We start from the raw sequence: 16,314 nt of genomic DNA on the forward strand, positions 1-16,314 counted from the left end.
CAGATAAGCAGTTGAAGATGGATGGATGTAAAAATAAATAAATATGTAAATATACAAAGATTTGTGTTGCTCCATAATCAACAATAATGTCAATTAATAGAAACACAACGTGGGGAATAAACAAAATGTCATTATCGAGTTGACTATTTTAAATAATGTTAGTAAGTTAAGACATAATCTAAATGTAAACAAGGTATTCCGGGCATCTAAAACCAAGTTCAAACTACATCTGTGTGTGTTGTGCAAACAAAACCAGACCCCCCCCCCCATACATACATATATAAATTCACACATACTGCACAGATAAATACATAAACAAATTAATAAATACTGTAATAAATACATTCCATGATCTGGTTGGTCAAGAAAAAACATGAGCCTACAACATGGCGATGGCCACACCAGAGTCGTAGCGGCTCTTCATGTGAGTTATTCTGGCAGCTAGCATGAGCAGAAGGCCAGTGACAACTTCCAGGCTGTAGGAGAACCAAGCTGTGTATAAGGACCAGCCAAAGGACACATCCACAAAGCTGAGGTCCTCTGCTGACACTACCTGCTGGAACTCTTCCATGGCCTGGTTGGAGTATTTAATGTAGACACTGATGCCAGCTGAAGTGAAAAGACCTGGAACAAACAGACAACAGGAAAAAGAAACCTCAGTTCTCCTGCCTCTAGGACACATGTCAAACTCAAGGACCGGGCCCCCCCCCCCATCATTATATGTGGCCCGCAAGAGCATTGAAGGTCAGAGTGTCTAAAAATAAATAGGTCAAAAGTGTGCTTTGACCAAAAATACATCTCTCACAATGCAGTAATTCAGCCCATTTTAACTTTGACAAAAAAGTTTTCAGCAAAATTAATGTTGTAACTTGTGTTCGATGTTAATTTTCTTTATTCACTTGAATAGTTTAACCCTTGATTGATGGAGTTATGTGGGGTTTTTTCATTACATGACAAATTAAATTTATGCTTTTGCTATGTTATAACAGAGAAACAAAGAGAGATCTCTTTTGTACAACTGTAATGTTTGGAACTTGAATAAGTTATTTAACAAGTATTAGTAGTTAGATTTATTTTAAATTACATTGAGTTACATTTAGTTACATTTATAAGTTCCATCTGGCCCTTTAAGGAGAGCCGTTATGCTGATGTGGCCCTCGGTGAAAATGAGATTGACAACCCTGTTCTAGGACATGGAAGTGAATCAATCTCAATGAATAAGGCATGAAACCATTGAAATAATCACACATGGGGCGGCAGTGGCTCAGCGGTAGAGCAGATACCTTGAAGACGGATCGCCCAGCCATCGGTGGTTCAAATCCCGCACCCGCCAGGACAACCCTCAGAGTGTGAGCTGACGGTGGGAGACGCCAGCTCACTTCCCAGCCACTGCCGAGGCGCCCTTGAGCAAGGCGCCGTCCCCCCCCGTAAGCTGCTTGTTTGGGTGCGACCCCCTGTGCGCGACCCGTCACTCTGCCTCCCCCTACTGTTTGTGTGGTGTTACTAATTGCATGCCTACAGGCCCCCAGTGTGTTGTGTTCGGGGGCCTGTATTCAAAAACTATGTGTGTATGCATGACTAACAAAAGACTGTAACCACATGCAAAAAGATTGAAGAGTGTAAAGATAATTTCCCCACATGTGGATGAATAAAATAAATATTCAACCTAACCAATTCTTACAACATGTTCATTTATACACACGCACAAACACACACACACACACACACACACAAACACACGACAACTAACTAGAATGGAAAACTACGGGGGAATAATTAAGAATTTCATCACTATTGTCATTATTAAATCCTACTGACATGAGAGATTTCTTTCACACGGGAAACCTGGCCAAGAATAGCAGCAAAACAGTTTTTACATGAAGTCACACAAGTTGAAATGCAATAAAAGATATCACAGAAACCATGTGAACGCTAACAACATGCATTCAAAGGAATTCACCAAAGTTTTAAATTCATTCATGCACCAAACTCTGAATTCTAAGATCAGCTTGCAAATAATTCCAAGAGGCAGGAACATAAAAACCTTCTTATGAAGTTCTATTCTACCTTTGGGAACATTGAAGTCCTGAGAATGGAGAGTGTAAAATTTTTTTTTTTTCGATTTCTGAATGAAACAGGAAGGTAATTGAACAGGTAATTTACAGATGATAGACAGTAATGGGAACAAATTGGTATACTCATGAAACATTAAAAATTACAGCAATTTCAAAAACATTCTTAAGCCAATTATTTCAGAAAAGTGCTTGAAAATTTAATAAATCTCATCATTTATTCTACAGGAGGAACGTGATCATAAAAATGTGGTAATTCATTTTTCACCCTGTATTTCCAAGCAGGATGAGGTTGGCTGAAAAGCACATTACTGAACGTCAAACTCAGAGCCCCCGACATAGAGAGCATCCATCCATCCACTTTACCACTTTATCTGCTGTCGCGAGTCATGGGGTGCTGGAGCCTATCCCAGCTGGCTTAGGACATGAGGCAGGGAAAACCCCGGGCATGACGCCAGTAAACCACAGAGCCTCATAGAGACACAGACAAACACGCACGAACACATTCATACCCACGGTCAATTTGGAACGGCGAATTAACCTGAAGCACATGTTTTTGGAGGTGTGAGGAAGCTGGACAACCTGGAGAGAACCCACGCAGACACGGGGGGAACATGTAAACTCCGCAGACTGGAACTGGAACCCAGAACCGCCTTGCTGTGAGGCGACAGCACTACCCACTGCGCCACAGTGCCGCCCACATAGAGAGCAGTTAAATGCGTCAGACTGAGGTTTCCATGTACTGCTACATGGCGGACAGAACCATTATGTTTGTGCTGCAATTATCCCACGTTAATTACTGACCATTAAAATCATGAAAGTGGGCTTGTGCGGACAGTTCTCACATATAACACAAAAACCACACTTGTGATGACACAAGTACATCACATGGACTTAATTTTGGTGATAATAGGAGACAAAACCTGGTCAAACACCATTGATCATGTAATCAGGTTTGATCCAGCAGAGATGATTAGATCTCACCACCAATCAGAGAAAGAATTCAGCTACTGCTACTCTACATCAATTTTAAATGTGTAGTTTGTGGTACAGAATAAGACTGAAACAAGATATTTTCATTGCATGTTCTAGGCTGTAAGGCCCCTCAAATAGGAACCTATCTTTAAAAAATACTGGTGCGTATTTAAAAAGCCTTGAGTGGCAGACCTGAAGCCGGCATAAATGCTGATATAAATAGTATTAGAACCGGCAGAAAAACCCCACCTTCACACGGACAGACTCATCTCTGTTCTGAATACATGGTGAATAATGGTGAATACACTATGTAACCATAGAATAACAGCTCAGAGAAACACCTTCACCTCAGAAACATCATTATATGTTTTGAAACAGGAAAAAGACGAGAAGCATATTAAAATATGTCGACCCTTTTTTCATATAACAAATGTCAGAGCTGGTTTTGACAGTGAGTTTGCTTATGTGTAGTTTCATACGGAAGTGTGGGTGGGACATTTGTGTCAAAGCAAATTTAGTTGTCTTTTTGATGCCACATAGACAGTGTGGCTTGTCATCACATACAAAGATGTGCATAACAACATCTATTTTTATGTACATTGATTCAGCTTCTCCTACATCATTTTTGGATGAATAGATGGATAGATGGATGGCTGGACAGATATTTCTAAACAGGAACTATGCTTCCATGATGACTCACCAGACAGATAAATTCAGATGCAATAATCTGTACACACTGTTAGCAAACTCTGTAGACTCCACAGTAATGCTAACAGTTATATACAGTTATATAAGTCCATAAATATTGGAGCTGGGCTTGAATCGCACTTTCACCTTTAATTTGAGGGTATTTACCGTATTTTCCGCACTATAAGGCGCAACTAAAAGCGTAAAATTTTCTCATAAACCCGCCTTATAATCCGGTGCGTCTTGTATATGACGCACGCCCCCTAACAACGGTAGTCAAGGGGCGTCACCGAAGTCCCGGCTCTAACTGAGCTGCTCTCAGACGGTAGAACCGACTGTAGGAGCACCGGTGATTACGCAGCAAAACATAAGGAACTTTCAACAATTCTATTAATAAAGTTTGACTGACTGACTGATCTCAGTATTTCCTAACTATTTGGCGTCGGAAATAACCCACTTTAAACTTAACTGGTCTAAAAAATGCCATTGTGCTGTCATCTGGAATCTAGTGACGGTCCATTCTATTAGTCTGTGGAAACACACGCAGAAACTGGAATAAAGGTGAATGAAAGACCCTCAAAGCTGAACTTCCAGCCTTTTCTGAAAATTCAAGAGCAGAGTCACTGCGTTTCTGTTGTCCTGCATTGATTTAAAAATGAAGTTGATAGCTCTGGGGGTCGGGGGGGGGCGGAGGGGCGCATTCAGGCTTGTGTATTCTGTCTGTCTGAAGGACAAAAGATGCAATTTTGTGCCACTTCATTTAGGTCAGCAATCACTTCACAGGTGTTTGATTATGTGTATACCTACTGTGAGATTGTTTGTTTGGTGGCAAAATTCCAGTTAGGCTCATCAAAAAGCTTCTTTTTTTCTAAAAGCTGACTGGAAAGTGTGACAAATGTCCTTCTGAGACTAAATATATCCAGATCATTCTCTATGCTATTCATGCAGCCATGCATTGTGGTGCTCAGAGAAAGGTGTCTGTGGATGCTAATCCTCGGATGGTAGAAAATCACACTGATGGACACATGTCGAGCCTTTATTCTTTATTCTAATCACACATGGAGGAAGTTATTAGGTGAATCACTATTACAGATATGTAAAAGAAAACTAGACACCTAGGGGCTTCTATAGAAAAGTGTGTAGATACTTTATTAATCCTGGAGGAAATTGTATTATATATGTGCTTATCTTTCCTTTTCCTTCTTTTATTCTATTTGTAGAGAAACAAGTTGAATTATGTCCTTTGGACACAATGTGAAACTGTCATTTGATTAATTGTATAGCGCCTTTCCTTTAGTTTTTGAAACACACATAGAAGGGGAACAAAACAGTATCCAAAATCAATATACACTTGACAGTAAGAATAAAAAGGTAGACAAATTTGCACAAAAATAGTGAATGATGCCATGATCAATGTAAAACAAGGAATCGAAAGACAGTTGATAATAACAATAGAAATGAACGAACAGGAGCATGAATGATGAAAAGTGTTTTTTTGGTTATTTTTATTAAAACATATGTGTTGTGGTTTCCCTGATATGTGTGTTTCATAACTTCGGGTCACAGAGGACCAAAGCTGTATCCCTCATTTTCTGTTTTTGCTGGGAGCTTCTATTAAACCACCAGCAAATAGTCACCGTGTTCTTGCAGGTGAGTAGTGCACAAGGAAATTAGCCACATATCACAGCCCTTGACAATTAAAGGCTTTCTGGACACCAAGGATTTAAAGTTCTCCTCAGTGTTTATTTGCAAATATGCTTGTGTTTATTGTTTTGAACCATTTTTATTATTAATGGTTAAAGATTATCTTCATTTAAAAAACAACAACAATAAACAAAATACATTTCTATGGTAACACAAATGGTGTATGGAATATTTACACCATCATGAATTGGTATGCTCTCCTTGTACAGTAGGTTGATTCCAGCTGCAACCTACCTTAATCCAGACCTGTAAATGAGGCGTGAGTGTTGACCCCGATTCCCTGCCACACCATTTATTTCTTTCATGACACATTAATAGATTTTCAGTCCCACCCTCACGCAGCTTGAAAAAATTGTTACTTGTCTATGTCTATGTACTTGTTTCCTAAAGATAGATGGTAATGGCACCTGCACCAGCAGCACAATTAGTTCATTTTGTTTATAGGACAAGGGAAACATACATTGCGTGTTCTGATGCTGTCACCAAGTGGCATGATGCATTGGGAGAATACAAATAAATTAAAGCTGCTCCCTTGCGCTCCCCAACAGATGGTGTGCTTCTCTGACAAATGATTTTCTCCTGTGTTGAAAACCAAGCAGCTTTTCAAGAAAACAAGAAATTTCAGAGAGTATAACCAATTTCATCAAACACTGCACTTAGTTCGAAATGGATGGAGGCTCAGGCATCAATTTGATCCGGATTTAGTCTGAGGTTGTTGACTAAGATGCTGTTAAGAGAACTTCCTCCATTTTATTGCTTTCTTTGGAAAATATGTTAATCCTTAATGAAAATATCTTTTCAAGTTTGATAAGTAGATTTTAAATTTTGTGTTCAACATAGGTCTTGGACATGCAACCCTTTGGTCCCCAGGACAATACCATCTAAAGATAGACGGTGCCATTACCATCTATCTTTAGTAAACAAAGGTTACATCTTGTGTAACCTGTGGGGTTATACAAGGAGGGTATATCTTTGTTGTTGTGTGTTAGACTTCATGTGATTTATTCATTGCTTAATGTTCCAGGCCATGCCATGGATATGTACTGATGCTATTTTAACCTTTAAACTTTTTTTAAAAAAAAAGAGGTTTTAGCATTTGTCAGGTCACCATTGTCAAGAAATTTTGGTGTTAATAACCTGATTGGTTGAATAAAAAAAAACTACATTCTTACTAATTTCCTGCAGAGAACTGCGGAAAAGTATAGAAATAGTAGAGAATAATAACCTTGAGCTACTAGTATCTAATAATATTTTTCTCTCTTTTTCTGATATTTTTCCCTGTTAAAGGCAGCCATTATGTTTAGTTTTTTTTTTTAAATTGTTTTCTTTGTTGTCCTCCATTTTCTTTTAGTTACTCAACAGATTCTTTTTAACCTGTATTTTTGAGGGTCACGTTGCACTTTGAGATTTTAGAGGGCAATAGGGGTCAAGTATGATTTCACAAGCTAAACTTAATGTGTGCTGCCCACACTCAAGTGATGGTTTTCACCAGGCCTACAATTAGTGACTCTGTCCAGTATATTTTTGTATTGTAGAGACAGTGGCTCTCCCCAGCACTGAATACAAAGGGTTACAATATTCTGAATACAAGTCTTGGTAAATTAGTGTCAGCATGGATCTGTTCAAACTTATGTTGCTGAGCTTTTTTGAATTTCAGAGTTGTCTTAGCATTCCTTATCAACTTGTTATCAATATCAGTGCTCACAGTACTTGTGGTATGAAATGGATCAACAGCCAAGAACTGCCCTAATGAGATGGACTCAAAGTGTAATTTCTCTAACGTTTTTTTTTTTTTCTACACATTTCATAGCGAACTTGAATGCACCTCCAAGTGTGAAGCTCACAGTTTTGAGTTTGGACATCTGTGCTGTGAGCTTTGACATTTCTCCTCAGATTGGCCCTGATTTTATGGTGATCTACAGTATCTGTCTGGTTGTGTTTTTAACTCTCGAGTCTCCTTAGAGTCCCTATCCACCTCAGGAGCAAAAGGGAAATTTAGTTTTCCTAAAATCACTGACCACTTAATTGACTTTTGTGTTTGTAAATCTGAGCACCATTGTAGAAGCAGTTGATCTTGGATCTGTAAATGGTGATATCATCAGTTAAAATGCCTATCAGACATGCACCATCAGCAAAAGAGAGTAGTCATAGCTGTGGGAATCAAGTACAGTGGTACCTCTACTTACGAATGTCTCTACTTATGAAATTTTCTACTTATCAAATTTCTTGGCAGGAAAATATTACCTCTACTTACGAAAGAAATTTCGACTTACGTAATGTAAAAACACAGTATCGGCTGATACTCAGATCTCCAACAGGTTCCTCATATTCTCACATTCTCATAGCTGCTCTGTCATTGGCTGTTACCTATTTCGTATCTTCCTGGCATCCCATTGGCTAAGAGGGACGTCACTCCACCTCTGTGTGGAGTTAGATCGGTGCTCGGCACCGATCTAACTCGGCATTCGGCATTCGGCACTCGACCCGTGAGGTAGTTTGATAGTTTTGCGCAAATATAATAACTTCTTGAGTACGTATTCGCTATGGACCCCAAGAAAGTGATGGAGAAAAGAGGAAAAGAAAAGACGAAGAGAAGAGTTTCTTTGTCCGTATAAAGCAAGAGATCATAGAAAAGCATGAAAAACTGGATGCGTTTGGTTGATCTCGCCAAAGAATATGGCAAAAATCTACAATCGACAAGTTATTAGAACAAAAGAAAGTTTAAGGAGTTTAAGGCATTGCGTGGGTGGTTGGAGAAGTTCAAAAGGAGGACTGGAATTCACTCTGTTGTTCATCATCGTGAGATAGGAGCACATGAACCAAAGAGGTCTCTTAAGTTATGCACAACTCTCATTTATTGTGTAATAATCTAATTGCAACATGTATTTTTTACATGTTTTGATGCATTTTTATGCTTTACAAAACATTTATGTCAGAATTTTTGTGGGCTTGGAACGGATTAGGGCATTTGCATGGAAAACGCGTCTTTACTTATGTAATTTTCTACTTACGTAATTTCTTCCGGAACCAAGGAAGAAATTAATCAAATAAAATTACACGTCATTGCTTTCAAATCCAATATTTGTTATTCTTTATTACATTGAGGATATCATTAAAAAAAGCAGAGCTGCTCAGGAATGTGTGTGTTTTTACACACACATTCCTGCAAAAGGGTGTTTGCTGTTCCCTTATCTGAACGTAACCAGACTGCTGAAAAGCTGCATTTGACTATTGGGTAAATTTACGCATGTCCTGTCGATTCATTAGAATCACGCTTTGGTTGTTACTCATTATGGTTATATGCATATATACAGTCTGGATTAACCTGTCATATCCAGTTACACCAAATGGTATCAACTCTCAGAAATCATCCTTATGCAGCACATGATGCAGTGATGTGCACTGAGCCCCAAACTGTTCCCAATAGCTGTTGCAATGGCGCTTGGGTAATTGCATGAATAGTTAGCTCTGATTAGAAAGTGGTGCCTTTCAACTGTATAGTATAGAGTGGGTGAAGGCTCATTTGTGTACATAAGTGCAGTCCATTCACCAAAAAAATCTTCTCTCTTAAGAACTTTGATCTCAAGAGAGAGACATTCAGATGTAAATCCACTCAGACACACAAAGTAATGGGAAAATTGGTGAAAACCTTCTTTTGGCTAATACTCACACGATGACGGATTTTTTTTGAAAACGCAAATTATTAAAAACGCATCGAAAACAATTTGCGTCAACACGAAAGCGTTTTCAAAAAAATCTCCGTCCACACATAAATGCACCAGTGCGTTTTCAAAGACGGCTATAAGCATGCCAAACCATGTGGTGACAGTATTGAGTCAAATTTTATCCAATAGGAACCCTCCTTGTTTTGCTGTCACAACACACAGGCCCATAAATATGATGTCACAGAGGTTTTTGTCATTGGCAAGACGTCAGCGTTTTTAAAAAGTTGCAGATACACCGTCCACACGACAACGCAGACCACACGTTTTTTAAAAAATCCATCTAGGCCAGCGTTTTCGAAAAGTTGCGTTTTTGCTCCAGATATCTGCGTTGTCGTGTGGACGGAAGGCGTAAACGCAGCAAAAAAGTTGCATTTTAAAAAAGTCTGTCATCGTGTGGACGGGGCCTCAGTCCCACATCAATACCTCTGTGTGTCTGTTTAGCCATACTAAACCAAAAGAAAAATTAGTTGAAAAATTGATTTCTGTTAGTGGACTGTTAACCAACAATGATTTTTATTAGTTTTTATGCGATTCTGAAAGAGCTCATTTTAGCTGATGTTCTGGAATGAAGGTGGGTCGTGCCAGACAGTGATCAGATAACTCCTGATGCTGCTGACCGCCCATCTTGACTTACTGTGCCTCAGGTTAACACTTCATTCTTTTTTTCTTTGTAGGTAGGGGTCGTAAAGTACCTGTGAGTGATTTACCACCAGCTTCTGGGAGTATGTCTGCATCACCACCATGCGTACAAAGAAAAAGTGTAAATATTTTTTCATTACAAAATGATAAATGTATCTATTATGTTTAAAAAAAATTAAGGATTATTCAAATATTCCCAAGTCTACTTTTTAGATTTTTTCATTATGTGATAAAATGATTGTGATGTTGCAAAAAAAAAAAGATAATATCACTTCTTTTAGAACTGATTTCCCTGTCAGACTATCTCTGATAATGTTGCTATAATTGTAAATGAACATCTTGAGCTACTTACTGTCTAGAGAGAAAATCTCAAGCAACAAATAAAGAGCCTGAAGTCACTCTTTCTGATTTAAAGATGTTTTTCCCCTCAGAAATTCACCCTCTCCACGCTTTTCAAAGCACTGTGAACGTAAAGATCATTACCTAATTCAGCTTAATTAAGCTGAATGGGATTTTGGATGTTAAAGAGAGAAACAAGAGATGCAGTCTACCAATAAAAGCTAGCTGCAGTATATAACACTAATAATTATTTTCATATTGATGCCTCATGCTTCTCCTGTATACTGACATTTTTGCAGCTGTCTTAAGTCAGAAGTGAATTTAAACCACGAGAGGGGGAATCTGAATGCAAGATAGGTGTGATGTACTTAATGGACAGACAAAGGCACCTATGTGTGGGATGTGTATCATACATTGATCTGAAGGTGTTTCATACTGACATAGCAGTGCAAAGGTTTCACTTTAAATCAATGTACACTACAGGAATACATGCTGACTGGACTTACTGCAGAAGAGGATGTAGGCTGCTGATCCAGCCAGGAATCTGGAACTACTGGTCAATGAACTAACAAATCCAAAGATCCATCCAAACACCAGCAGGATCAGGCTGAGGGGCAATATGATGACAACGATCTTGTGCAAATCTACAAACACACACATACACACACACACACACACACACACACACACACACACACACACACACACACACACACACACACACACACACACACATACACACAAATACAAATAAACCCACAGTGGTTACAGCGCAGATGATTTTTGATCGACTCGTTCTTGAGCCTTCAAGAAGAGCAACAGTTAACATTATGGATTATAACCATTTGCATACCAATTAAGATTTACATAAGTTTCTGCCATAGCCAAAGCCAGTTTTCACTGACAGTGAAGTATGAAAACCAAGTCGCAGCTTTTCAGACCTGCTTATAATTTCTATCGAAGACATTTAGTCGTAGAGTTGAATTGTTTTATAAAACACATTATCCTTCTGGGTTCAATGATTTGCCAGGAAAATGTTGCTAATAAATTCTATTAATGAATGTCATATCAACCCCTTATACTGACAACACAGTGAAAGAAAATAAATTATTTTTTCCAATAAGCCTTCAATCTTTGGGCTTCAGCTCCCGAAAGTCTCATTCATTTTAGACATAAAATGACATAACATGTCTCTATACAATTGGAATATAAATATTTCTAGAAGAACCCTCAGGACTTTGATGCCACTCCATGATAACGTGTTTGATTCATTTGTAATCACCTGGAATTAGAAATGAAGCCACCACTTACCAAGAAGGTGCCTTTCTGCCTCAGACAAGCTGGACATGTTTGCTGTGAAAGTAGGGATGACTGAGCTCCTGTTGGTTCCTGAAAATGTCAAGAGAAAAGGTCAAACATGACAGAAAAAGAACTTGAACTTGGAAAGATACCTGAATGAGTCTGTTTTTATTCAATAGATTTAAAAAAACAAAAACATGTTTGGAAAAGCAACACACAATTAAATTAATTACACTAAAGATAACTCTGTGTTGACATGCAAAGGCAACGGTAGTCCAAGAAGACTGTTAGTGCACATTCACATTGGTTGACATGTCACATGACCCTAACCAACTGTATACAGAATAAGCTGCTTTCTGGCGACCTCCACAAGCAACAAATTGGAACTATTATTGGATCTCCATCATGTTCACCCAACACGCTATATCAGAATATCCTATTCCTCCACAGTCTTCTGGCTTCACCTGCCTGGAGACAATGATTCAGATCTAGGAAGAAATAACTTGCAATGTCTTTCAGATAGGAAACATACAGGGATATCTAATAGATCAATTAGCCCTGCATGGTTCAATAGTCACTAAATGAGAAATTTGATTACAAGAATCCCTTTGAGGACTTTAAATTCAGCGCCTTGCAAATGTTTCCATTTATTTCTGCAGGCTAAAAGCAGTGACACGTTACCTCCTCAGAGCATCAGTGTCACATAGGTGAGATTCACTGCAAACAGATTTCACACAAGAATGTGGGTGAGGTGAAGTGATAAAGAATAGAACAAGGTAAATGTCTCCTGTCGTGGGCATATGGCAAATGACAGTGAACAACTAACCACATCAGAGATCCGTGATTAAAAAAAATAAAGAAATAAAAACACATCAATGTTATATCTCCACAGCTTCACACCGAAAAAACCGCATCGATTATTTCTATGTCCGGATAGACGCTACTTTGAACTTGGTAAGTGTGAAATAACATGACATTACAAACTCCTTACTTGCGCATAACTGTTGTAATTTTGATGAAAGATCAAAAGTTATCCTGGAAAATGAGGTGTGTGTCATTACTCGTTACACGAATGTTAAATTAAAGGCTGATATTGAAACAGAACGGATTTGTCGGCTCAAAGGTAAATTAAGATCAAATACCTTCAATAATTCTCCACAGTCCAGAATGTGAACTCAAGTCGTCCGAACCCGTTTGATTGGGTCTATTCACATCGATGATATACCAATAATCAGTCCCAATTGCCACAGCGAGGAGGCTGAAACTGAGCAAACCTGTGAACCCAGCAGTGACGATCACCAAACCGTACCTCATCATGGGTTAAACAGTCTACAAGCAGATCGCTGTTACTCTAATATTCTGTTAAAATTGGAAACGCCGTAATTTGCATCAACCCTCTAAAACGCGCGTAAAATGCGTATAAACTCTCTGGCTGATTTACATGCTCACAAAAAATGCTGGTTCTCTGTGGTTACCAGGATTCTAAAAAAAAAAAAAAAAAAAATGGTTCGGATGGGAAATGAGAGTTTATTTTATGAAGTTAATTAATAAGAATTCCTGACGAGATTAACTTCTTAACTTCTAACTAAAAATAAAAAAGAAACTATAAGCCCGTTTTGTCTTCTTTGCCATCAGAATATTCCACACGGCTGATGCAGCGCTCGATGTCGAAATAGTCAAGGGAAAGACAATGAAATGCATCACTTCCTTTGGTGCGTTTCAAAATAAACGCTGTTTTACTGCTACGATAGGATGGACACTTTATTTTTCACCCACAAAAAAAGTCACATCCGACCACATTTTAGTCATTTAATGCTAACTTAACTCTTGATTCAACTTGAATACAGTATTTATTCAGCAGTCAGCAAAACTCAGAATGACCCATCCCAACCTGTTGTTGATGCAGCACGATGAGGCAACACATGTTCAAGAAAAAGAAGATCAGGCTTTTCTTGTGTCAGAGTTGAGCAGACCAGAACTCTCCGCTCCTCAGACACCTGGACAGTGTGTTGTCTTTTTTCCCCACAAATGACACAAAACAAAGATGTCAGATTTCATCAAATTGCAATTTTTATTGAGTAGATGGAATTTAATGAGTCATAACCTCTGCAGAGTGTTCATTCAATGGCATCGGATCTTACCAATAGGAAGTCCAGGCATGTAAGAGTCTAAACTATGTTATGAGCTTACAGTGTTTCTGGGACACTCTCTTCACTGAACTCTTTCCTCCTTCTACAGATGACACAAAATGACTCCAGCTGGATGGTTTCCTTTATCAGATCTGAGCACTCTAAGGTTCCAGACCTACCTTTTATCACCCAGACCTTGAAAGCACGAGGAACACGACATTCAGTGTCAAACACGAGAACATACAGAACCATAAATTTAAGTATCTGACTCCATTCTACTAGTTTAACAGTGAATGAACCTTTGAAGTGTAGTCATAATGTACTGTATATAAAATCATTGATCAAACAGACACATATCTGAGCAAACATCAAAATTATTTGACTATAGGTTGATAATGTTATTGATTATGTTATGACAATGCATATAAATTAACTATGGTTGAATATATATCTTAACAGATTATTTGTATGATTGAGTAAACATCAGGTCATCTGTCCCACCTGTTGGGTCCTACAGGTGAGACTTAGATAAGTGTGGTTTTTCCTAACAGGCTTTGGAAGCCAACAGTTCAGCTATATGAGGAAGAATGAGATGTACAGTAAGTGAAGTTAATGAATTTTGCGTCAGTTCCTGGGGAAAATATGAAGATGCTCATAGCATTTTATCTATGTCGAATTATAGAATACACAATTAAAAGTAATTTTATGTGGTCACTGAATTCATATAGTTTGTTTTTGTGGGATATACAGTGGTTTGATTTTCATCACACAACAGCCTTTAATTGTCTCAAAAACCAACAGTGCGCCTTATAATTCAGTGGGCCTTATTTGTGAAAAAATATTCAAAATAGGCCATTCGTTGAAGGTGCGCCTTATAGTCCAGTGCGCCTTATAGTGCAGAAAATACTATACATACAAATTATTTAACAGATTTTGGTGAAACTTGTTATGTTTGCACTTGTATGTTTGAATGTTGAAACTTGATGTTGGACTGATTACCCGGTACCTGACTTCTGCCTGAATAATTAAATCTGTTCTAACACCGCCCGCTACTCTGTCGTGCTTTTGGGTTCCCCTTGCCAGTCGTGTTGGACCCCATGACAGTCTTCCAATACATTTTGTTTGTTCTGTTTTGACTCTTTTAATCCCAAGAATAAAAACTATTCGATAAATTTTAATGACACTAAAGAAAACGTGCATGTGCCATAATGGAATTTTTTTTTTTTTTTTTTAAATCCAGCTAAAGCTACAGGCCCCTTAATTTCTTTCCTATCCTGTTTCACTGCCTCATAATGAAGTGGATAGCTTCTTTATTTTATTTTAGTAACCATTTAATTAAAGGGTGCAGTATGCCTTGTTGCAGGTTTACATGATGCTGAGTGCTTCTCTAGCTGTAGCTCTCTCTGTCAGCGCCTTGGCAACAAAAGCAATTTTCACCTCCTGCCATAAATTTTCAGTTGAAATTGTGACACTTTCTCTAGAATGTTTTAAATCTTTTCCTTTAGCTGTGTGACAGCATGGCATGAAAGTTGTTGTTTCATGGGAAAGGAAATATAAATTCTTCAGACACCAGTTGACTTTTCTGTCTGTTTTCGCCAATAATTTGTCTGTTTACAACCCATTCAGCCAAAAAAAAAAAAATCTGAAAAAAATAAGCACTTGAAAATTTCAGAGGAGGATTTTGGCATACATTTTTCAGTTGATCAGATTGGCTGTTTTGCACGCATGTTTATCATTCAACTTGAAGTTGGAGTAAGATGAAATAAAACAGGTATTAAGTATTCTCTGATCAGTGAACCTAATGACATGAATGTGAAAAATAACAGATGAAGGGATGAAGCAGGATGTACTTCCTGAGGAGGCTGGCCTCCTTCAACATCTGCTCCAAGCTCCTTCAGATTTTCTACCAGTCCATCGTTTCCAGTGTGCTGTCCTACGGGATTGTGTGTTGAGGTGGTGGTGCCAGGAAAAAGGACATGGAGCGCTTGAACAGACTCATCCGCAGGGCAGGTTCTGTGGTCGGGCAGAGCCTGGACTCTGTGGAGTCAGTTCTAGAGGGCTATGTCCAAGTTGAGATCAATCCTCCCAGCGGAGGAGCTCCTTCAGTGACAGGCTGCTGTCACTAAGCTCCTCCACGGAGAAAATGAGGACCTCCTTTGTGCTCTGTGTAATCAAGGGGTTCAATGAGAGTGTCAGGAAGAGGGAGGGTGGGGCGTCAATGTCAGTGAGGTCATTGACTTGTGGCTGTGTGTGGGGGAGGCTGGGTAGCATGTGGTTGTTATTGACGAGTCTGGTAATACCTTATATATGATGGACGGGCCTGCCCACCATGTGGGCGTCTAGCTTGGGATCCAATGGGATCTGAACCTATTCTTCGGTTTCTGCACCATATTAATACTGTTAAGGTACAGCAAATTGCTTTGTTTGGTTTTTAACTGTTATAACTCTATTCTTTTCTATTCCTGTGTATGACTGTATGTGACTGTGTATAAGCAGAGGTTAATAATTTCCCCTTGGGATTATTTAAGTATTTATTCATTCATTCATTCATTCATCACTATGAAGCTACTTTTTCGAGATCACTTAGTCATTGCTTATTAAAAGTACACGAGGGAAATCTCAAGCAATAAATGTATCCTGAGCAGTCCTTCAAAATACTTCTGTTGATGCCCAGAAACACAAAAAGTAGGCAAAGGAAGAATTATTTCCTGTTTTTTATGCTTTTTAACTGATTTTTTTATTTTT

At 38.6% G+C, this 16,314-nt stretch overlaps 1 protein-coding gene across 1 annotated transcript; it reads right to left on the reverse strand.

Annotated features, from left to right (window-relative positions):
* Positions 1-273: 273 nt before the first annotated feature.
* Positions 274-13,043, reverse strand: LOC137610027 (transmembrane protein 235-like). Its single transcript, XM_068337433.1, has 4 exons — positions 12,583-13,043; positions 11,453-11,530; positions 10,648-10,785; positions 274-624 (listed from the first exon to the last, which is right to left on the reverse strand). The coding sequence occupies exons 1-4, from the start codon at positions 12,755-12,757 to the stop codon at positions 380-382; spliced, it is 636 nt and encodes a 211-aa protein (XP_068193534.1). The 5' UTR covers positions 12,758-13,043; the 3' UTR covers positions 274-379.
* Between the last annotated feature and the right edge of the window lie 3,271 nt (positions 13,044-16,314).

The sequence above is a fragment of the Antennarius striatus genome, chromosome 16 (genome assembly GCF_040054535.1).
Source record: "Antennarius striatus isolate MH-2024 chromosome 16, ASM4005453v1, whole genome shotgun sequence".
NCBI lineage: Eukaryota > Metazoa > Chordata > Actinopteri > Lophiiformes > Antennariidae > Antennarius > Antennarius striatus.